General features: G+C 45.3%; 1 protein-coding gene across 20 annotated transcripts in view; it reads right to left on the bottom strand.

The window, feature by feature from the left end:
* The window catches only part of LOC146868219 (cyclin-dependent kinase 11B-like), a 459,040-nt gene that overhangs the window by 304,252 nt on the left and 130,071 nt on the right, over window positions 1–24,717 (bottom strand). For all 20 annotated transcript variants that reach the window (XM_085609447.1, XM_085609482.1, XM_085609460.1 and 17 more), the window contains 3 exons: window positions 21,889–22,017; window positions 6,966–7,106; window positions 5,502–5,567 (listed from right to left, as the gene is read on the bottom strand). In XM_085609447.1, the coding sequence (XP_085465573.1) occupies window positions 5,502–5,567; window positions 6,966–7,106; window positions 21,889–22,017 (336 nt within the window). The remainder of the gene's footprint in view (window positions 1–5,501; window positions 5,568–6,965; window positions 7,107–21,888; window positions 22,018–24,717) is intronic.

The following is a 24,717-nucleotide window of genomic DNA, read 5'->3' as shown; positions in this document are numbered from 1 at the left end:
GGGAGTACGGAATACTGGTAATGGTTGTTGCCTACCAGAAACCTCAGGAATTTGCGATGCTTCGGTGCGATCGGCACATGAAAGTAAGCGTCCTGCAGATCTATGGCGCACAGCCAGTCTCCTCGATGCAACTGAGGGTAAATCTGATGCAGGGACAACATACGGAACTTTTCTCGGCGGATCCACCTGTTTGCTTGACGCAGATCCAGAATAGGCCTGAACTCGTTCTTGTCTTTTTTTCTTACGAGAAAGAACCGTGAGTAGAGACCTTTTCCTTTTTGCCTCAAAGGAACAGCTTCTATCGCCTTCTTTTTTAATAGAACGTCCGCCTCCCGCTGGAGCTCCCGCACCATGTAAAGGGAGCGCACTGGTGGAATCTGTGGAGGCGAACTGGTGAAACGAAGACAGTAGCCATTGCAAACAATATTCAGCACCCACTTGTCCTGTGTTATTGTCCTCCACTCTGCCAGGTAGTGTTGAATACTTCCCCCCACCGGAGCGGGTAACGGATGAGGGGGAAGTAACTTTTCAGGGCTTCGACCCGGACGGGCCTTTGTTCCCCGCCGAGGACTGATGCTGGCCTCTGCCCCTCTGGCGCTTCTGAAAGGGCTGCCTCTGGTACTGCTGCTGTTGCTGGGGCTGTTGCTGGGGGCCCGACTGACGCCCTTGGCCCCTCTGCTTGGTGTAGCGCCTGCCCGAGGAACGGAAGGACCTCCTCTGCTCCTTAGGCCGCTCCAGCCCCACCGCCTTCAGAGTCTCCGCCTCAGCCTTCATGCGGGCCATCTCGTCATCCGCATGCGACCCGAATAACGTCGTGCCAGAGAATGGTAGATTGGCGATCTTCTGCTGCGCTTCCGGCTTGAGCGGAGTCAGCCGCAGCCAGAAATGCCTCCTCATATGTATGCCGTGGCAGTACCCATGGGCTGCCAACAACGACACGTCCCCCGCCGCACTGATGATCTGATTAGAGACCATCATGCCCTCGTTCAGCACCTCTTGAAAATCCTCCCTCTTGTCTCTGGGCAGGGAGGCCGCGAACTGTTGCAGGGAGTCCCAAAGAGACCTGTCATAGCGCCCCAACAGAGCGGAGGCGCTAGCGGCCTTCATTGCAGTAGCCGACGTGGAGCACATCCTCCTCCCCAAGGAGTCCATTTTGCGACTCTCCTTATCCGGGGGAGCCGTGGAGGAAGGCGTCGTAGAGTGTTGCTTACGAGCCGCCGCCACGATAACAGAATCCGGTGGAGGGTCCACACTGAGGAACGCCGGATCCGAGTCAGGGGCCCTGTACTTCTTTGACAGTCTCGAGGGCGCCGGCTTCACCACAGCCGGCGTTAAGAACACTTCCATCGCAGGTTCCTCCAGTCCTGGGACCAGCGGGAGGAGGGGGCGCGACAGATGTACTTTATGCAAAGTCTCAAAAATCACAGACGTAGTGGGAATAGGGGTAGTCACTGATATCCCCAACTTCGCAGCCCCTCTCAGTAACACCTCCTGGAACGTGGCAATGTCATCCACTGGAGAGACGCGGGAAGGAGGCGTCTCTGACAGCGAGGGCGAATACTTGCCAGCCCCCGGAGAGTACGTGCCCCTCGACCCTCTGGAACGGGACCGATACCTCCGTCGACCATGTCCAGAGCGAGTGGAGGATCTGCGCCTACTCCGTGATCGCCTGCGAGGGCGAGAGCGAGATCTCTGCCGGTGAGGGACCCTCGGGGGAGGAGGCGGTGGCTGCGGTGGTGAGGCAGGCAGCTGAGGCACGGGCAGAGGCAGCGGAGGAGGTGGAGGAGGAGGAGGAGGAAGAGGAGGCAGAGGAAGAGGAGGAGGCTGAGGAGGAGGAGGCAGTGCAGGCACCGGTGGAGGCGCCGGTGGAAGGTCAGGCACCGGAGGCAAAGGAGGCCGCTGGGTACGCAGCGGGGTCAGATGGTCTGAAGCCCCATCACTTCTAGCCGGAGAGCCCCCATCATCATTGTCCGGGCTCGCGGCCACTCTCCTCTTCTTGGCGGGCCTGTCCCGCGGGGAAGCCACCGAAGGCGAACGTCCGCGCCTCCCCGATCCTCGACTGGAGATCGTAATCACCGAGGACGTATTCCCCGATGTCTGGGACGTCGAACTGTACCTTGACCTCGAACGGCGTCTCTTCGCCCTCGACGACGAGTGCCGCCCCGCAGTCGATAGTCCTCTCGACGTCGAACCACGTCTCCTCGACGTCGACCTATGCCTCCTCGAAGTCGAGCCCCGCCTTGATCGCCGTCGCCGGGGTGTCTGCCTCGACGTCGACTGTCTCCTCGACGCCGACTTCTGGCGTCTCGACGTCGACCGCCGGTGCCTCGGCGTCGACTGCTGCGATCTTGACGTCGATCGCTGGTATCTCGACGTCGATCGATGTCTCGACGTCGATCGATGGTATCTCGACGCCGATCGTTGGTGTCTCGACGTCGATCGTTGGTGTCTCGACGTCGATCGTTGGTGTCTCGACGTCGACCTGCGTCTCGGCGTCGACCGCCTCCGCTTCGACGGCGGGCGCCGGGATCTCTGCGTCGACTCCGTCAGCGTCGAGCCGTGGGTAGACGGCGGCGAGTGCAGTCCATGGGGCTCGGTACGACGTCGATGTGTTGTCGACGTCGACCGTGACACCTGCGACGGCGACCCGGTCCCGGGTCTCGCCGGCCCCTCCCTCGACGTCGAACGCCGAGGCTGCCGCGACCCAGAGCCCTGGATCGACGGCGAACATACCGGTGCCTTCTCTCTCGCCGTCGACGTCTTCGACGTCGAACGCGACCTACCAGCCGGTAGGTGTCGTTTCTGCCCCTTTTTCTGCCCGGAGGTCCCTCCAGGGGCTGAAGCATGGGCGGAGGAGGGGGAATGGGACCCTCCATGCCCTGAAGTCTCACCGGTCCTCTGCTTCTCCTGTCCCTGAAGGCGAGTCTTCTCCCGGTCCCTCAGGGTCCTTTTCGAAAAGGTGCTGCAGATGTCACAGGCAGCTGGGACATGTGAGGGCGACAAGCAGAGGATACACACCTCATGTGGGTCCGTCTTAGCCTTCTTCCTCCCACACTCAGGGCATTTATCGAATAAAGCCATGCTGAGAGTGGGCCAAAACTGCTCCAGATTGCAGGCAGTAGTAGACAAAGGCTTTAGACGTCGAATGAAACCACTTTTAATCCAAAAAATCCGATTTTAATCAATTAAACCACCCAAAAGGGTAGAGCTCAAGCTCCAGGGTCCTGCTAGCAGGAGCCGGAAAAAAGAACTGAAAGTAACTTGTGTTGGCTGTGCATCCTGGGATACCGGGGGTCTCTGGAGAGTTTCTTAAAGGCACGGTATCCCTTTAGCAGACACATAATGACAGCCTATAGGGCTTGTCTGTCCACCCCTTCCTCTCTATTGTTTAAAGGGATTTTGGTGAAGGGAGTGTGTGATAATAAAGGAACATGTCAAATGTGAATAAAAATGACATTTCCACTTTATTTTGGCTTTTGTGTTCACTTCAGAGGAAGTGCTGGCCAGTGCAGCCTTGTGGTGATTAGGCTGTATTATTTTGTCTGTCTCTTAAGTGTCTTTGCAGGTTTGCAAATGCGGGACAGCTTAAGAGATATTTTTGATTGCTCCGGGGTCCCCGCACATGGGCGGGGATTATTCATAGATTATGACTATACACAGAGATCCCCTACTACAGAAATTGTGTGTGCACCAGATAAGGGGCGCTGCAGGCCACCTAATTCAAATAATGAGAACAAAATACCTGGAAGTGTGTCCAGGTTAACCCAGTGCACTATAGTTGCGTCACATTATAGTGTACCAAACGTAATCACAAAATTGTTAGAAAAATGCTCAATATGATACAATGTCGCAACAGTAAACAAAACAATATTCAATGGAATATTGTTTCGTTTACTGTTGCGACGTATCATATTGAGCATTTTTATGATTACGTTTGGTACACTATAATGTGACGCAACTGTAGTGAACTGGGTTAACCTGGACACACTTCCAGGAATTGAGTTCTATTTTCAGCATCTAAATAAACATAGGGTCACTTCATAACACTCAGCTAATCAATTTCGGGTTAATGATCCCTACTGAGAGCAGAGTTACAAAGGATTTTGGACATTATCCATTACTCAGTACCACTAAAAGACAGACACGCTCAAAGTTAATTATTGTACAGCTTTAATCTAAAGTCAACCTGGAAAGAATAAGCGATGGAACACAACTGTGTGGTTGTTGCCCTGTCAATCTTCTTATTTTGGAAATCTGCTATTATTTTCCTGCGCAACAGTTTCAGATGTTGGTAAAACCACCTAGAAGTAGGGTCAATGTGTGTTACATGGTGGAGACTCAATAAATGTACTACAAATGCAGACACCCACAGCTGAACCCATATCTTGAGAAAAGCAAGTCAAGTGTTTTGACACGAGTCTGCACATTACATCATGACCGTTTACAATGACCCTCTACAGCAAAATCGGAGGACCGAACGGGTATTGTTGTTTTGAAACTTTCAGTTAGTTATTCTTATCCTTTATCATATTTTGATATTAATTATGAAGTGTGTACAGGAATAATGGTGCAACTACATGTTTGTGACAGCTGTCTTAAGATAACATACGGTCATGAATAAACATAGCAACTTAGTAAAGGGAAGCTGTGTCCCGAGACGGCTACATATACCCTTACAAACTTAAGCAAAAGGGCATTGTGTGAGTGGGGGATTCCACAGAATTTCCAAGCTTTCTCAACCACAATATAACAACGTACATCTCATGGGTGCTGCAGAAAGAACTGAACAAAAAGTACAAGAGCCAGAAGAAGAAAATGAAGCTGCTTTTAACAGGGATTCAACTTCTACTACATTCATTGAATATCAAAATACAATCTGAGGTAGAAATTGAAACATACCAGTTAATCTGCGTATATGCGTTTAAAACCTTCCTTCCCCTATAGAGAGCTAAAGAACAGAACGGGGTGTAACAATGGTACTCTGCTGTGCATCAACGATAACTCTTGCAGTCTCCATTAGAATATCACTTTTCCAACAAACTTGTATGCAGCATCCCACGGAGCCTGGTGCCGAGGTTCCTCATACAGGCCATCTCTCCAACAGCACAAAATACAGTCAGTAGAGCCACTTAAGCACATTATGACACCAAGCACAAAATTCTTATAGATGTGGCTTGGACATCTACAAGCCAGATATGAAGAAACTACCTATATGACATAGGGCATCATCAAGGTTGCAAAACTCAATTAGTGTTACCGTGTAAGAAAACGTACATGATGGGAAAATTTGAAATGAAAAAACGCAATCTATAGGATACTCTGTAATAAAAATTGTGTTGCAATCGACCTGACACTCGCAGGACTGAGAACCACAATGTCTGGAATAGCAAAGTATGATGAAAAGATCAAACCATGAAATTGACCATGGAGTTAAAATCGTTTCAAACTGTAATAACATACGTAATTGCCACTTCTTCGACAGCAAAGCCATTGTCTCTTACCAACTGGACGGTGGGTTCCATTTTCTTGCTCGTCATCATCGGTCATCTCTTCATCACTGACTTCTTCTACATGCCAAGAGGAAAAAGTTGAGTCAAAACAGAACTAGTTCCAAAAGCATCCTCAGTTTACGATTGTGCATGCAAAGCTTCTGAAGAACAGTCGGCATGTTCACTCCAGGTCTGGCTTCACTGACTGAACAGCAATTATGTATTTTCAGTCTATGCAGCAGCAGCATGATAAGCAAGTCTTAAACAGGCAAATTACTGAGTAAAATGGAAACTGCTAGGAGCACTCTTGGAATCCAAAACGGGAGCCTCCACTTGGAGATGAAACAGATGCCACATCCAGGTGCATAAACTATTATCCACCAAGTCTTTTCACACAGCTGCTGGCTTCCTGCAGGACACAGACTCTGCAACGGTTTAGAACTGTCAAACTCTCCTCCATTCTTCTTTTCCCATTTCTCCAAGTTTCTCAAGCTGCTTCACTGCAACATTTTGAGTTTTTGGTTTATAGTAATGTCTTTGTTTATCCATAGAAAACCCCAAATGAATATGCATCACTATAATTGCAAAGCAGATAATTTTACAGACCAGGGGTCTCAGCCTACCGTAGATCTTAGTGGTAATCAGTCAAATGCATCACCTCTCCATTATTTTTAACTAAACTTTATAACCCTGGGCCTTCTGTTTTGCATTTCTGTCCACAAGACATGCTAATTTGCACTTTCAGAAAATAAGCTATTACTGAGACTGTGTAAGTAAGAGTTGAGCTCAGAAAGTGCCGAAGTACTATATAATCAAGAGATTTAAACATATTGAGCCAGAGTATAATTAGGATCAGAGCTCTCTGGGCGTCTGGTTGTCAGAGTCAGAGCTCAAATGGCATATGGGTATATTTAAGCACGGATCAATTAATGAATCTGAATATAAACCAGAGACAAACCTAGATTCTTATTCAGATTCAAACTGTCAATTTGGCTCCCCAAATTGATGCTCGACGACTACGGTATTTTCACTGGAAGTGACAAGGATGTGTTTACATTTTTGTTATAAAGCATCCAAATGTTTTCACTTCTAAAATAGCACCTTGTGGTTAACATTATAAAGTATGCACAGTGCAGTCCAGAATAAAAACGCACAGCATGGACAGAGAAGATCTCTTCTCGCAGCTCAGCTTATAATATTGATATATCCCACTCAACTTCAACACAGTTCAGTTAACTAAAATACCAACATTGTGTTAGAAAAAAGCTTTTTCATTAAATTTTAAAACTTAAACAAAAAATAATGGCTCGATGAAAATCAGTAAATTCGAACAAACAGCTAACTGTACATTGTTATGTGTAGTATGGATACTGGAAGGGGGGGGTGTTTAGTGGCAATACATTGATTTGTCATTCGGGGTATGAATAAGCAGAAGCATGTTTACAGGTTTCTGATATTTTTAATTTACAGACGTACCTGCAGATGGGTCAGACAATTCAGAATTACTTCCCGTCTCCTCTTCCTCTTCTTCCTCCTCCTCCTCTTCTTCCTCTTCCTCCTCCTCTTCAGATCCTTCACTGGTGGTTTCCTCTTCCTCCTCAGATCTGGACGCTGATCCTGCAGTTGTGAAGTGATGTTTGAGTCAAGTGATTTCACTGAACAAAATCCTATATTTAAATGATCAACCAGACATCTGTCTTAGATTAAGATCCCCAAAATTGTATAATGTGCTTAAAGTGAAGAGAAATAAAAAGCCCCTTAACTGCAACATTTGGTCCAATAACATGTAACCTAATTACATGCTGAGGGCTGAATGTCGCTCAGTGACCTGAATGTCCTAAAGATGGGTGGAGGGGAACCATTTGATGGCCAATTTAACATAGATGCATTGTTTAGTTGGATGAAAGTACGAAGTTACTATAGAATTTAGATGAGTAGGGTTAATGTGCTAAACGAAAAAAATAGTACTAAAAAGATGAATTACCACAGAGACTCAAGTTAATGAATGTGAGCTGAGCGTAAGTAACCTTATGATAACAAGTTTTTAACTATCAAGCTTAAACACAGCTGCATGAGTAAAAGATTTCAGGGAAAGAACTTTACTTTTTGCTTTATATTTAACATTTGCACAAAGGAGCCAAAGCATTTTCAAATAACAAAAAGGAGACCACCATTTTACTAAAAGAGAAAACGCCTATTGCAACATTTATTTACTCAGGGCGTTTTTCATAATTTCACATTTGTAGCCTTATAGTCGGTTTAGAACGGTACTGTTCAGAACATTATACACAACAGTGCTGAATGCTAGTATCCGACATGTAGTACCAAGTGGCCTTAATTGTGTTAGGGTTAGCCTTTCATAGTCACCACAACATCTGAGAAACAAGGGTTCTGCTTTCCTAGGGCGTTGGTGAGGTTAGACATGTTGGTCCAGTACACCATGGTCTGCCAGCAGTTGTTAGGCAACTTGCTACTAAGTGGCACTGCTTAGTTAAGTCAGCATTCCCTGATCACTAGAAAAGTAAACCTTTCAGATGTTTTCTGAAGATTAAGTTCTGTTCAGATGGGTTGAGAGCGTTCAGGACTGAACTCAGAATTCTTCCTAGTGCCATTGTGGTTTCAAGTTATTCTGGCAAATGTCTGAGTATTGGCTGATTGAAGGTTCATTAAAGAGACGTGGTGAGGAGGCCAATTGTTGCATGTAGGCAGAGGTAGATTGCCTACAGCATAGGGCACAGCCCTTGAATGTGTCCTCGGTTTCAAACAGTAGCCAATAAAGAGCCTTTATGGATAATTTAACATAATTTCTTTCCTTCAAGTGAAGGGTTAACATTGCTTCTTCAGTCTGAATTTGTAGTCTATTCAATTGCTACTTATGTAGGCCTGTGTAGATTACGGTGAAATCACCTATCCATACCAAACCAGTAGTCTAGCAAGCACCACCCTGAGGTTAGTCTGCACAAGAGGTAAGGTGATGAGGAGTACGGCTAATTTGAAGGTCACATTATATATTTATTTACTGATTCCTGTAATCAAGGGCTGGAGCTGTGCCCAGATTCATCAATGCTGGGGCGCTCGGATGCAGAGTGGAAAGGACGGCTGGGTTCTGTGGGTCCTAGGGTCTTCAGGTTGTCAGTCTTGTAGTTGAGGGTTCAAAATCAGGACAGCTGGACCATTCAGGAGGTGGGTCTTTAGGTGCTGATGACCCTCGATGGCTGCTTGGTCTCAGGGTAGAGAGAGTCCAGACTTGACTCTCAGGGCTCTGTATGCGGCAAGGGGTCCAGTACCCTGGGTATTGTTCCTGTGGGGCTCCGGCCTGACCGGATGTCCTCTCACTTGGTGGGAGGACAGATCTGACCATCAGGGGCACAGGTACCTCTTCCTGGGGGGCTGCTGCGCCTGGCTGGCCGGGGAGCCGCAACTCGGTGAACCAAACTCAGTCTGTGGTGCCTGTGGCCAGCAGGGAAGCAGCTCCTCTACTCCATGAAAGTTTGCTGGCAATTTGCGATGTGCTGGCTGTCTCCCGGGGTTATTGGAAGATGCTCAACTGCAGGATGAGTCACTGGTCACGACTATCTACACTGGTGCAGGCAGGGAGGGTTTAGCACCAGAAGTCCACAGCAAATCTTCATTTTTCGCTTTTCTAGTGGCTCTTCTTTGTCCTCTTCTTTTGGATCCGTCAAATTCTTTAATCAGGGGCGCCTCCTAAATACTCAATTTAGGGGTGTTAAGGGGGATTGACAGGGAGTAGCTACTAACCATTAGCGTGTCTACAACCTCTATAGGACCACTTCCTGTGGGAAGTGGGCATAACCCTGACCCAGTGACCCTAATTCGCCAAAACCAAGATGGTGTAATTCTAAGCTTTGCGTTCGCATCAGGCAGCCCATCTTAGGGGTGGACCTAGCCTGGTGGCGGGACACACCTCATGACTAGCTAATTTTTCCACCTGTCCTGGTGCAGAATGAGCCCAGGGCAGGGGGTGGTATTTCTCCTGTCTGAGGAAGCCTTGGGTCGCATATCAAAGGCAGAAGAGACCCTTGAAATATATTTAAGATGTGGTGTTTTTATTAGGATGCCACCTAGCACATGGTTAAAAGCAACAAGGCATGTCTGGACTTTAGTTATGAAGGACCTTCCCGAGACACTATACAGCGCTGTACAGCACTGACCAGAGGTGTCTCCTCTGTTCTTTTAGTGAACTGTAGCACTGTGGTACCACAGACCCCAGTACAGTAGCCAAAATCACCATCGCATTTGCTGCCAGGTGGGAGTGCAGCATCCATACATTGCTTGATGCCTTTGAATGCAGACCCATTTAGGGTCTACAACCATTTTAGGACACACAACAGGTTATGTCAAATTGCGAGATTTACAGGGTTTGAAGCTCCTTTTCAGTTTGAGTGTAATGGCATCTTCTGGAAGTCAAGCTTACTTCTTCTCTGAATCAAAAAGACTTAAATGGGTAGCTGTTTCACCTCTCAAGAGTCATGACATTTCCCACACTCAACAATGGCAATAAATAGCATATAACCCCCTGCACAGCTGAATACTTACAATTTAGAAATAGTTTTGAAGTTGGGTTTTGCCTGAAATTAAAAGCAGCCTGTATGTTGACATTTACAGTCAAATAGATGAGACTAGCTATGCTTACTGAGAGTCAGCTACAGCTCATGTTCCTGTTGGACAGTGTGGCAGGAGGACGAAAGGTCCCCTATGAGTAAATAACAACAGGACTGACTGCTGGCTTCCTGAATCATTGCTGCAGCCCTTAGCTGATCCACGAAGGCCAACGGGAGAGTCCACTGGCTGTAGAGTGGTGCCTGAAATAACAATACTCAGCATTTAAGCTGCTCTCATGAGGATAACTTTTTAGGGCAACTGAAGTGACAGAGTAGGTGGGACTTGCTGCAGGTAAGACCGCTCACTGTCAAATTGTGTGCTCAGAAGTAGCCAATACGCACAATATCACTGATTTTTTACTGGATGAGTCACCCACTGTTTTTTCCTTGACAGAAACCTAGTTCTCTAATAACCATGGCTTAATTTTAAACAATGCATTACCATCCTCTTAAAAAGCAAGGAATGAGGTTGGGGGGAGACGGGGGGCACACGAGTATTCATACTGCTCCACATGCTCTGCAATGCAAGAATGTCTCTACTTCAAACTCCCAAAAGTGAAATGTATATCAGTTTCTGATTTCACATGTGGTAGAGTAGTATTTTATCACCTACCTCAATCCAATGACCAATTCTTCATTGAAATCCCTGAATTCTGAAAAGATATTCAATCTCTGGTTTCTAATATTTTGCTCTTAGGAGACCTTTAGCACTAGACTGGACAAAATCCTGTTTTCCTCTATTCTCGTAATACTCCCTGCACCTTGGACATAACTTACACAGACAACACAGGACTCTACACATAAAGCTGGTGACAATATGGATTTGGTCCTTCAATTTATCTCCCTTTAATGCGGAGGTGATACATGGATCATTGTCTTACCATATATTAAATTCTAAATTAACACTGCTTTGAAGAATATTTCAGCAACACCCCAGTCAACATCTAAGTATCTACCCATCTGCGATTAGCCTGTGCCTCTACTCTATTTTGGATACTTACTAGGATAACAAAGTGAACTCAAAATGTTCTAACCCTCCTTAAAAGGACAAGCATTTGCAATGCAATAGGTCTCGCATTTGCGAGAGCTTGAGCTATTGCCATTGTAAATGCCTTTTATTTATGTGTTTTTAAAACCTGCAAGCGGTGCGTAAACACGCAGTTTGTACTTCTAGTTCTTGCTCACCAGAAGCAAGGCTGGCAGTATCTGCACCTGCCAGCCTTGCTTCTAGTAAGCAAGAACTAGAAGTACAAACTGCGCGTTTACGCACCGCTTGCAGGTTTTTAAAACAAGAGTAATTCCAACTAGGAGTCTCTTTTTGTGCAATGCTAAGATTGCCAACGAAAGATCAAAACATTACCCACAATTAATCCCATATAACAACCAATATAAAGTACCACATTCAATAATATGCATAACACCATTCAAGCTTAGTGCCAATTACTGTATGTCAAATGGGCTATCCAGTGCAACTTTCAGAAGCAACATTATATCAGATGAGCGGCACGATATGTTCAGCACAGATTTTCAGCTTATTTATTTAAACCACGCCCTTAATTGCCTCGACCACGTCCCTTGTAAAGACTCACCCCAAGTTTTTTCATTCTACTTAAAGCCCTGGTTAGAATACTTGTAAACTATGTGATAGCATATGTTTCAGTCCTGCAAAAGCACATGCTATTTGAGTAGTTTAAAGACCATCAACAAGTGCAATTGGGTGTGGTGACGCCAGGGCTTTTCCCATGAGCCTGAAATCCACTTCCGGTGGCTGCAACAAATGAATAAAAAAACACAACACTCCTCTATCCGTACGGAGGAAAAAAAGTTACTAAGAAACAATTGGATGAAACGTCTTGAAATATTTTGAAATAACCTCAGACTCTGCATAGAATAGAGCGATCCAGGCAAATCACACAAACGGAATACTTAGTTTAGTACAGAGGATTGAATACATAAAGGCAAAATTAGGCACAAATGCTTCGACTGACAGGCTTGACACCTACACTTCAAATTGAGTGATTAAACGATTAACGATCTGGAGACAGCCACAAACCTTATTTGATGATAAATGCAGCACAATCTTCACATTATGAACCCTGACAACCGAATCCTGCCTTTCTAATTTACTGAACTTTTAGAAGTGTGCACACATTACAGTCTCAAACCTTTATGTACTGTTAACAAGACCACGGTTGTTAAATTAAAAGAAGTTGTAATTAAAAATTAAAGAGGTATAACAAAGGTGGCAGGAAAATGTGATTTCCCCTACAGAAAATGCACCAACGGAGAATTGGAAGCATCTAAGTTTAGCAAGTATAGAATTAAAATAAATTAGGGATTAAGTCTCGAATGAAATAACGTCTGGTAAGTACTCAATTGTAGTTGTCATAGTAATGTGCATCCTGTGTGCTTCTGATGGAAACAGCTCATATGCTGCGTATTTCTTGAACATGTGTGTTTTCCTTCCCAATTAGTTTCTGGTGCAACTTATGTCACAAATATGCATACCTTACGGCTGGTTTTAGCGTAAAGTCCACCAGAACTTCCCAAGCAACAGTGGCTTTAGAACAATATCATAGAGAATTACATAAAATGTCATAGAAAATATGTATTTGATATATTATTGTGATTTGTCCACGTTTTTATTTATTGTATTTTATTTAGCTGCTGTATGTATGGATTGTACAGTCTAGCTAATCGTAATGTAATATATAAAACATGAATTACACCTAAAACATTTTGCTGAATATTAAAAATAACTGTTGCTGCATTGCTCCGTTAATTCAGAATTGGTGTTGACGAGTTGGGTGAATTCTTTAGCTTTTCATTGTGTGCAAACCCTTTTTATGACTTTTTTTTACCAGGGCTGGGTGCTGAAAAGATCTGAGAGTAGGCTGATGACGTGTGAACGAGGTGGCAGAGAGGGGGGCCCCGAGGAAGTGCTCAAATAATGAAGTCTGGACATGAATGCTAACTTGATGTTTGTGACGTCATAGAAGTCTACTCGTGTTTCAAAGCACTGTAAATAACTGTTACTATTAATCAGTTTATAGTACTGAATTTATGGAAAGATGAAGATCTAAGTGTCCCCTGTTGGTTTCGGTCTCATGACTTCCAGAGCAGAACCTTTGTCAGTGGCGAGTGTTCAGCTCACCGAGCCATCCTACGCTTCTAGCAATGTGGTAAAATAATGTAAACAGCCATAAAAACCAGTCCCTGCATTAACTGTTGACTGTATGGAGGCTGCAGTCCGTGCTGAAACCGTGATCGGGCACTGCTTCGCAGGATGTCTCCAGTCCGAGTTCATCAACAAAGTGTTTATCCCGGTGTTAATACTCAGCCCCCATGTGTTTGATAACTCACCAGTAACCCAACAACCGAGTGTTCTTCCTCGCGCCAGCACTTGCCCTCTGACAACTTCTCCCCACATCAGCTCTTGCATACCAGTACAAGCCTTTTAACCCTGCTCTGCTGGAAAACATGTTGCTTTTGTAGATAACATTTAGACCTTACCTGGCACACAAATAAAGTAGTAAACGAAGCGCTGCTCAGCATGTGTAACGTCGTCAGTGGCGAGATGCAGAGAAATACAACAAGCCGTAAAGACACCTGTCTGGGCAGGCACGGCATACAGGAGACAGTGAGGGAACCAACATGCCTCCCTTCCAATGTAAAGAGCGCATTTTTGATGCGTGCCAATGAGAAGCATGGGTGGAGCTTCCACCCAGCTTCCAAAGGCAAACCGACAATAGTCTTGCAAGAGAGCAGCGCATGCGCTGCGAAGCTAGCGAGACCTAAAAATGACACATGCTACTCATAGTTCTCTATCAATCTACCAAGTCTAAAACATAAAAGTTTGTAAAGAAATTGGCATACATCCAAGATGCCAACAGATCTTGCAAATTTAAAAGCTTATAATTCACAATACATAAAAGCAATTTTATAACCTACCAGAAACTTGCTACAAAACATAGGAACTCAAATTTAGACCAGATTATTCTGGATTTTTGTGATCTCCAAGACACTTGCTGAAAAAATATAAATTGATCTAAGAACACAAATTGATAAAGGCCCATGAAATTCACACATGGGCCTTAGTAATGACGTGCCAAGTACTTGTATGACATTTTCACCTTACAGCAGCTGTGAGCCTTTTAAGTAATAAAGATAGTAAAAGACCTACGTACTTCCAGCTTGATAACATACGAGCAGCATGTATTAAAAAAATATACTTGGAAGAAAACAATTTTGAATGCCTAGCTTCATAGAGGATTTCATCCAGACGCTGAAGTAAGCTATTGTGCTTTACCTCCTGAAAAAGTATTGTTAGTTTGATCACTCAAGGCAAATTATAGGCCCATTGCGACTAATGTTTTGGCAAAGGTACTAAAGGCTAATGTTGCCTCATAGTTACAAATTTACTTGACATCTAACTACTTGCTCTCCGATTTCCAGTCCGGCTTTTGCCCGCATATGGACTGAGCAGGCTATTCTGGATAGTCAGAAGCAGCAGTTGGAACTCCAAAACATACTGCAGTTGCATTTGACATCATGGACTCTTAGTCTCCTTTGAACATGTTATCAGAACTGGAGTAAGAGCCCTCAGCGCATAAGATCTTTCTTAACCAATTATCAGCAGCAGATACACTTGCAACAAAACTGTTCCAAGCAATCTCCTTTAGCATGCAGCCTACCGCTGGGCTCTATGTTACCGACCCACTTCTTCTAGCACTTACATTGACACAGTGGAGAGCTTATTAACAAACTAAGGTCTGCAGTGTAGACTCTATGCCAGGGGTAGTTAAATTTTTCTAGATCTGGGTACTGATGAAACCGACAACATAGCTAAATTATTCTCAAAGTCAAATACTGGATCACACAAATCTAATTGTAAAGGCTGGCAAACCCAACAATTTTGGAACTTGTCCTTCATGGTCTTGGTTGCATCTCCTGACTGGCCATCATAGCAAGGGCTACCCTTCCATGCCATCCCTCAGAGACAGGAACCTGTGAGTGGTTTATGAATCATACATTATGATACAGATCTGACTTTGACACCACAGATTCTCTTGGGTGTGGAACTTGCCAATTATAAGCGTGTCAATATTTCAAAAATATGCCCACTACTGGGCATTAGAAATATAGGATAGCGCAAGTGCATGCATTGTGTCTTCCAGGTTATTGAACTGCATTAGCATGCTCCAAAATACACCATGGATTGCTTCAAGCTACTCAAAACAGATCAGTCAGGATTATTTTTGGGCTATCAAATGCAGCCAAGTAAGGGATCTGCACACATGCCAAAATTGTCCAAGTATAGACAAAATCAACATGCCTTAACTGGAATGACCTGTGTGGTCCTACTCATGTATTTTTCCAAATGTTTCAACTTTAACTGTTTTCATAGACCCCCTACACCCAGCATCAGTCTCCATATTGTAGAATATAGCTAGCAAAAGTAATTTAATATGAAGGTCGTAAGAAAGGCATGACGGGGTGACTAATTATATTTAGTTCAGTAAACTAGAACTGGTGAATTTCAGTGTATTTTGGGGTTTTATACATTTGTTTTCATATTAATACAACACCCAACTATTAAGTCACTATGACCTTTGCTTTTTTTCAGTGAATATAGAGAGAGATAAGATGATAGGATAGATAGTGTAGGAACCTGGCTATGTAACTCAATTATCACTATGTGGTAATACTGTGCATAGAGTCCAGGGGTTCCCCAAAAGGTGTACAGGGCTTAATGTACAACCCCAAGTGCTCTATTAGTGGTAGTGTGGGCGAGCAGCCTTAGGCCCGACACAGAGAAGTGCAAGACATTTATTGCACACACATGATCAATAAAAGACACGACACGAGAAGGACATCCAGACCAACTTTATAAAATTACACTTTGTAATTTATTTTAAGAGCCAGGTCTTCGTAATAAGGTAAGTACGTTTTTTATTAAAAATACTTTTCACTTTCAAAAAACGACACTTGAAAACTTTCTCACACTGTCCAATGTTATCCTATGTGAAAAACAATATCGCGGTTCAACAGGTGATAATCAAACTTAAAATTTCAGGCTTCGGATCCAAAAGTCGGCAAGGGCCAGGGGTCAGGTAGGTACCAAAACTGCACCAACAAGGGCACGGGGCGGTGCAGAGGTCAAAATCGGAGTTCGACCCAATGCTTTAACGATGGAGACAGGGGGTGCATGGAGCACGACGGCAAAGAGGCAGCAGGCATGGCACTGGAGGTAGCAGGAGGAAGGCCAACAACAGCAGAAGTTGGGATGTAGGAGGTCATAGGGGCACCATCGGTTCAGCTCACCAAGGACCAGGGGTTTCGGGTGCAGGGGTGCCTTTGGACGTTAGAATCTTCTTGCCAGAGCCGGTTGGGGTCAGGGAAAGCCTCTGGATTAACACTGCAGGCGTCGTCATGGAGGGCAGGAGAGGTTAGCCAACTCTGGACACAGGGTCAGGATCACCGGGAGGAGACTTCACTACACAGGTGAGCCACTCAGAAGCGGGCCGTGGGCGTCAGGTGCAGACTGGGCTGGGGACGTGGATCTGCCTCGATATGGAGACTTTGGAGTTAGTCTATTCTGGACGGGACTGCTGTCTGCAGGAGAGGAGTCCTCCCAGGGGGTTTTGGAGGTCGTTGTTGCAAGACAGGTTGCAGAGTTCGCCGAAGCTGGAGGCAGGCTGGTAGGGCAGGGGCCAAGGCAGTTGTCTTCTGGCTTCAGCTGCAGGTTGTTATCGTTCTTCTTAGGTCATTGCAGATCTGGGGTCCAGGTCTGGGGTGTAAGAAAGTGACTCTGTATATACTGCACCAAAGAAAGGTACAGTGTGCACAGAGTCCACAGTCCGCAGAGGTTAAAGTTAGATATAACCTTACTCTCTAAAGTGGTAGCTTGGTCGAGCAGTAAGGCAGTATCAGAGGACAGTGTAAAGCATATGTTGTACACACTCAGTCAGCAAATGGTCTCACACACAAGAACTGAACTCTAGGCCAATTATTTTTTCAATATACAAATATATAGTTTTATTTTAGAACCACAAGTAGATATCAAAATTCTTTCTCAGCATGAGATGCTTTAGTTAAATACTTTCAATAAGCAATAGACTTTTAAATGCAATAGTTACAGTTGTTGCAATAGGCAACACAAGTTAAACACAATTTTAACGTTGAGCTCAATGGGAATTTTAAAGTAAACACAATAATCACTTGCATAGGTTTTTCTTGCTCAGGGCTGGATCCTGGATTCAGCCCTGGTTCATCTGCTGTAAACAGTTGAAAGAAATTGTTTTGGTTACACAGGCGATTTTTAAGGAATATTTGTAGGTTTCAAAAATCGACACTTAGAAGAATTTCTGGCAAAAACCAGGCAATGTTATCCTATAGAGGAAAGTTTGGTTATGGGAAAATCACAGTTGTAATTGCTTTGTAGGGTCAGTGCTGGGCACAAAGAGCCAGCACCGGGATCTCTCCTGATAACAAGTGAGTAATTTCGTTTTCGTTGATCGGGTGATTTTTAGTGAATATTTCAAAGTTTCAAAACTCGACACTTAGAAGAAATTCCAAGTGAAAACCAGTCAATGTTACCCTATGGAGAAAATGTAGGTTATCGGCTTTCAGGTAAGTAATCGACTTGCAGAGTTAAGGTTCTGGGGATAGACTCAGGGGTCTCCCAGGGTCAGAGAGTACGCCCAATGTTAGCCTATGGCGGGCAGGGGGCCCTTGGTTGGTGGCAGCTAGCAGGCAGGCCACACAGCTGTGGGAGCTGAGCTCCTGGTCGCTTACACAGGACAAGTGGGGAAGTAGGATAGGACAGATGCTGCACTTCCAGGGGCACTCGGGCGGCTGGGTGCAGGGTGCTTTTGAGCCGACGGGTGCTCAATGTATTTCAATGGGAAAGCTGCAAGAAGAACTAAGGCTGCAAGCTCGGGGACGGAGATTCTTCAGGTGCGACCACCACTTCGAGAGGTAAGTTGGGAAGCTGTAAGTTAGGTAGGCACCCAGGAGCTGGGCACAGGGGGCCGCAGGGCACCGGGTGCAGGGGTATCTTTTGGCGTCGGGAAATCGTACCCTCTGCTGGTCGCGGTTCGGGGGGGGGGGTCGCCGGAGTTGAGGCTGCAGGCATCGTCAGGAGCGTCAAAGAGGGTCCTTCGTTGCTGGATTCTTGGTCACAGTCGCCGGGGGGGGACGTCCTCGTGGTCTTTGTTCACTCGGGCACAGGCCGGGCTCGGCGGGTGCAGAGTGTGCTGGATTCGCGGTTTCTGGATTGGCACCAGGGGTTGTTGCTTGTTTGAGCAGAACCACTACTCGTGGGAGTCCCAGTATTTTAGGAGGAGCAAGGCAGTCAGGTCCTCCGGGGATTTTGAGGTTGCTGACCACTGGAGACGCCGGGGTTTAGCAGCAGCAGGTTCGAGGGTCGACAGGCCTGTAGGGCTGGGGCCAAGTCAATTGGTGTCGTCCTCTTGTTAGCAGCTGCACGGCAGGTCTTCTTTCTTCTTGTTCTTGTTTCGGAATCGGGATCTAAGTAAGGAAAGTTCAGGGTGCCCCTAAATACTAAATTTAGGGGTGTTACAGTTAGGGAAAGGTCTGGGACCAATGGATCCCTTCCCTGGGGTGGGTGCACCCCTATCCTGCCACTCTCCAGTGGGAGGGGGGCAGGAGCCTAGTCCTGATTGGGTAGGGCTCCCCATCCTCAAGATGGCGAGAGCCCGGAGTTGTGCTTCACCTCGCCTCCCTCACCTGAGAGGTGGGGTTGGCAGAGGCAGGCACACCTCCTTTCCTCCCTTGGGTTTTCCCGCCAGTCTTCCCGCCAGAGAGTGGGTCAGAACCGGTGGTGACCAGTTGCGGAGTACAGCAAGTGGTCTGGGGAGGCTCACAAAGGCTTTCCCTGCCCATCCTGGGTAAGGAGGCTTGGCACCTCGTCCCAGGATGTGCATTGTTGCAGGCCCACGAGAGCGGATGGCTCTCTACCCAGGGGGCCAGCAACCTGTCTGCTGGGTGGCAGCCTATGCAGCCTCTTAGTCAGGACACGGTTGTTGGTTAGTTTCAGGGGGCAACTCTAAGTTGCCCTCTGTTGTGCATTTTACATTAAATCCCACACTGGCATCAGTGTGGCTTTAATGTGCTGAGAAGTTTGATACCAAACTTATCAGTCTTCAGTGTAGCCATCATGGTGCTGTGGAGTTCGTGATGACGATTTCCCAGCACCATATACTCTTGATGGCAGCACTGCACTTACAGTGCCAAGGAATTGACCAGGGTACTGTAGGGGCACAGGGCTCATGCACCTGTACCCACACCACTGGCATAGGGCACCCAGCTAGAGGGGTGACAGAGGTATGCCAGGGCAGGTGTGTTTGTGGGCATGGCACACAAAGATGTGTGCCATGTCGACTCTGTTTTGTTCTGCACCAAGACACTCAGCCTGCAAAGGCAGTGTGTTTGTGTCAGGGCAGAGGGCCCCTAAGGGTGTCACAATAAGTGCTGTAGCCCTAAGGGGCCTTCTCTGGTAACAGGGCCCTGGGTACCATTTACCAGGGGCTGACATGTGGCCAGAGATGCCAATTGGGTTTTAGGCTTCAATGCAGTTTTAGAGAAGGAACACAGGCCCTGGGCACCTGATTGGCAGGAGCCCAGGGCACACTCAGTCAAAGTACATCAGCAATTCAGCAAAAAGTGGGGGCATACCATGCAAGAAAGATGGCACTTTCTCACATGGGGGGCCACCTAAATATTACATGTAGGAGGCGTATTAGGGGAGTAGCAGGTAGGGTCAATGGGCACTTTACCTGGGGTGGCTACACCCTCTATTATATAACCCTCCCGTGGGAGGAGCAAAGACCTAGCCCTGACTGGAGGGGTACCCCTATCCTCAAGATGTCGGGAACTGAAATGTGTGCTTCACTTTGCTTCCCCCCACCTTAGGGGTGGGGTTGGCAGAGGTGGGCACACCTCCTTTCTTTTTTAAATTTTCATGACGGTTTTCCTGCCCAAAGTTAGGGTGAAAACCAGGGGCTGGGGGGTTGAATTACAAAGGCAGCAGGCATTTGAAGCTCCCCTCTTCAAGCACTGGCCCAACCTGGGGGAGAAGGCATGACATCTTTGCCAAGGATGTGCATTGTTTCTGGTCCCAGAGAGAAGGGCTCTCCACCCAGAGGTCCAAAAACATGTCTGGTGGTGGATGGCTGTGTACAGCCTGTCAGCGACCACACCAGGGTTGATAGGGATTCAGAAGGCACCCCTGGGATGCCCTCTGGGTACATGATACAATACACCCCACACTGACAACAGTGTGCATTTATTGAAAGTAGTAGTTGGATACTAAAAACTCCTATTTTCAGTAAAGCCATTATGGAGCTGTGGAACTCAAGTTGTCGAGTTCCCAGATCATGTACTCTCTACGGCTTTACTGACACTTACAATATTGGGAAATGGTGCCCAATATTGTAATGGGCATATCTGCTCAGGCAGATAATGCCCTCGCCTGTAGTATAGTGCACATTGCCTTAGGGCTATGAGGCCTGCTAGAGGGGTGACTTACCTATGCTGCCAGGCAGTGTTAGCTGGCATGGCACCCAGACAGGGTACCATGTCGACTTTGTGGTTTTCTCCCTCACAGGGGCATGCAGGCGGCAGTGGCATGGTCCCAGTGGGTGAGGGGGGGGGGGGAGGCACAAGGGACCCTCTTCATCTCTCAGGCACTAGGTTCCCAAAGTACCAGTTACTAGGGACTTACAGGGGGCAGAAGTACCAATTGGGAGTTAGTTTTGAGGAAGGAGCACAAGCACAGGGCAGCTGGTTGGCAGGGACCCTGTGCACTACATTCGAAACCACATGAAAACCAGGTTAAAGAGTTGGCGGCTAACCATGCAAAAGAAGCACTTTTTCACAGATAAGATAGGGTAGATTAGATACATTAAATTAGATAGATTAGATACATTGAATTAGATACATTGAATTAGATAGGATACATTGGATAGACATATTGGACATACACATTGGATACAACTTAGGTTCCTTTGTACATACAGTCAGTGGGAAGCTGTGTATGCCCAGAGGTGTGTTTCATTTATAATGTGAGATTGGAACCAAGCTCTACCTGACTGAAGAGGTCCAAATAGGCTCAAACAGTCCGGGGGCTGCTTGTTTTCCGGTTCTGAGAGAACCTGGCCTGACACCTTTGACTACACTGTTCCTATTGGAGCAGGACCAATGCTGATTTTCACATGGCATTATCTAATCTGATGTGGCATGGTGAGCAAAAGAAAAATGGACTGGTATATGGCCCGAGTAATTACCATTGGCTGAGATAAATTCCACCAATCACCTTTCTGAATTCTTCTTGGCAAATACAGTGTTCTCGTTCTCCAACCATCACAGTGATATTTATTAGAATATGATTCACTGATAAAACTTGGAGGGTATCCCACTCAAATGCTACGTTTCTATCAAGCTTGTTTCCCTGGAGAATTAAAATACTGTATGCCAATAAGCAGGAGTTCTTTAGTGTGTAGTAATCTTATTTACGCGGTATAAAAAAAACGTAAGTGTGGTCTTCCCATAAATACAACACTAATTTTAATCTAACTGTAGAATATTAATTCACAGTGTAAGCATTTGGTCTCATAACTGTGAGAATTAGGGTTAATCAATTAAAATACATCTTTAATGCATCAAAACCTTCTGTAATACAATCTTCACCATTAACACACAAATGGCCACCAAGACACTCTAGCATTAGGTTATTTAAAATAGCAGCACCCTACCAGGCTTCTTGATGTCTCCTTTATCCAAACGAGGCTTCACCTGTTGCAAAGGGCTACGACTGCGATAGTTTATCTTTGCTTTGTCTCCTGGTCCAGGTTCCTCCCTTGCTGTTCTATGGTGGCTGGCAACTAGCAAAACACAACACAAGAAATAAAAAAAAGATATTGGGTCGGGGTGGGGGGGGGGCGGTGGGTTGTGGGGGAAGGTATATGGGATGCAAGATTCAAGTTAAATACACTCAAAATAACTGGAGACTTTAAATATTTGTTCTGCACCATTGCCCACTTCACCATTTTGGCTTCAATTACTACAACAACATTTAGTCCATTACTTCCTATTGCAGGACACTAAATAAATGCAGAAGCAAAACTGGATGCATTCATTCCGCTAAGCTTGAACAACCCACTTGAGCCAGGTGAAAGTCTGACTAAAACACAATACACTGCCTACTTGCGAGACAATCTGATTTTTCAAAACCTTGGAGGCCACATTCAAACAATATTACAGGAACTGAACAAAGAAATTAAAACAAAATGTATTTGCAATTATTTATTGAACTCTTTAAATAATTACAGTGTTTTCATAAATATGTTTTGGTCCTGAAGCACCACTTCTAGAGATGCCCATTTAATAGAATCCTGCCAAAGGCCTCCATTAACCCAGTCTTGTACAAGTATAATATTCCTCAAAAAATGTGGAGTATTATCAAATTTCATTAGAGCATAGTGGAGTATACACGTTTAAAAGGCCCTGATGTGACCCTTGCAAATGGCACGCTGCTCCAACACAGCAACATGCTGGCATGTCTATGTAGGCGTAAAAAGACTAAGAACTGGGTTGAGGGATAGCTTAGGCAGCACTGAAACCTACATGTTCTAGGACTGTTCAATGGAACTGGCACACTAAGCAAGGTCAGGATAGGTTTCGCTTTCAAATTAAATTAAGCCTAAAAAGTCTATTGCTTGAATAAAGGAAAAGGTAAATGTGTTAAACATGCAGCACAAAAATCCATGCAATGGAAGTGGAATGTGCATGTTGCCGCCATAGGAGCATGGCAAAACCAAGTACATATAAGTGCAGAGAAGTGGTGAGAAAAATTTTTATTGGTGTAATTTGAATCAAACATGGATCTCATTCAGCATACACTTGAGATAGATGTTTGTTATTCAGTCCGGTATTCAAGCTAGGGCTGTTCGCACAGTATTTCTCCCTTCCTCCAATATGTGCTCTTTCCTTTTCACTATTTGTTGCTTCAGTTCATTCTCCCCCCTTGTATGTCTGCCTAGACACCAAAAATCAATCTGCATTTTTGCCACTGCAATACCTCAAATAGGAGTACTGTTATGATGGAATGTGCAACCCGAAAACTCTGGAGAAAGGTTTTCTGGTTTAGGAGGAGGGTTTAAGTTATTTGGGCTGTATCCAAGATTTGAGCATTTATTGCCTGGTTTTTGATTAATTAGGAGTTTCTGGTATAGCTTTTGGTGTGAAGGAGAAAGAAGCTTCCATAGACATTACCTCAATTACTCTACTCCAGCCATGGGATCCTATGACAGTTTGAAACTTTAACATGTTTATAATAAGGGGACGGCCGCAGTGAATGACGACTAAACAAGGTAGCCTTTGGACTATGCTTCTTGTAATAAGCACTTTGCGGTGTTCAACTGTCGGATATTTGCTGTAACTGGCAACAGCAGATGACCCTTCCTCATGACTTATGGACTTGGAGTCACCGAACACAGCTCACCACACAAATCACTTTTAATCTGTGCCATACAAAATTGGCTAAAGAGAAGGGTAGCCTAAAATTGTTCTTTGGAGAGAATTGCTTTAAAAGCTTACATACAAAAAACAGGTTAGAAAGATTGGAACATAGAGTAGGCTAAAAGTACAAATTGTCAAAACGTTTTACGAGAGCCCATACTAGCAGCTTATAGTATTTAGGCCACAAGACACACAAAAGTTACTCATTAGAAAGTGAAATAGTTGTAGGCCAAAGAAGAAAAATTAACCAAGTCAGTCAAGGGACTGATGGCACGCGTAACACACTGAGGCCCACGGAACGCTACAGGACTCCAAGAATCCAATAATATTAAAGCATACGTTCCAGGGAACGAAAAAAAAAAAGAAAAGTTAACAGAGAAAAGCTTGAAGGATGCTTGCCTGAGGAAACACTCAGCTGAGGTCCCAACCATGTGTACAATAGTACAGTAAAAAAAAATAAGGAATATGGGGCATGCAGGGCTCCATCAGTCCAACCGGTCTGTTCATGAACTGTTTCAATTGAACCTGAAGCATCACCCCAAAAAATGATGAAAATACAATGTTGGCATACATAAAACAGTATTCAGAGGAGCAGATCTTTTTTCGCCATAGGAAGAAAACACTCATCTAAATGACATTGCACGTAACTGTCCATACATCAAGTGTTACCTACTAAACAAATTCTACCCAAGCTTGCTTGTAAAAGCATGACTGCAGAACCTCCAATGATAGGCCTCGCAGGCAATTTAGATTATGCCCAAGAAAAAGCCATAATGTTCTGACCTATCAATTTCCGCCTCACCCTAAACCCAAGCAGATTAATTAAGCTAAGTCATTAGCCAGCATATCACTTAGAGAGCATAAATATCGAAAGTCTGGGCCTGTATTGCTTAAACCCATACACCAGCTTAATTTTTTCGACCGAGAAACACAAACCGCTTACAGAAAAGCAGCATGAATGCAATTAGCTTCAGGTGACTCCTATAGGGTCATCTATGGATTATTAAACATACAAATTAAATATTTCGACAAGTGATTTATTATTCCATGTTTAGTAGTTGGAA

This window comes from Triturus cristatus, chromosome 1_2, assembly GCF_964204655.1.
Source record: "Triturus cristatus chromosome 1_2, aTriCri1.1, whole genome shotgun sequence".
Classification (NCBI taxonomy): Eukaryota; Metazoa; Chordata; class Amphibia; order Caudata; family Salamandridae; genus Triturus; species Triturus cristatus.
The sequence above is the reverse complement of the archived record's forward strand: the minus strand, read 5'-3'. Positions and strand labels throughout refer to the sequence as shown.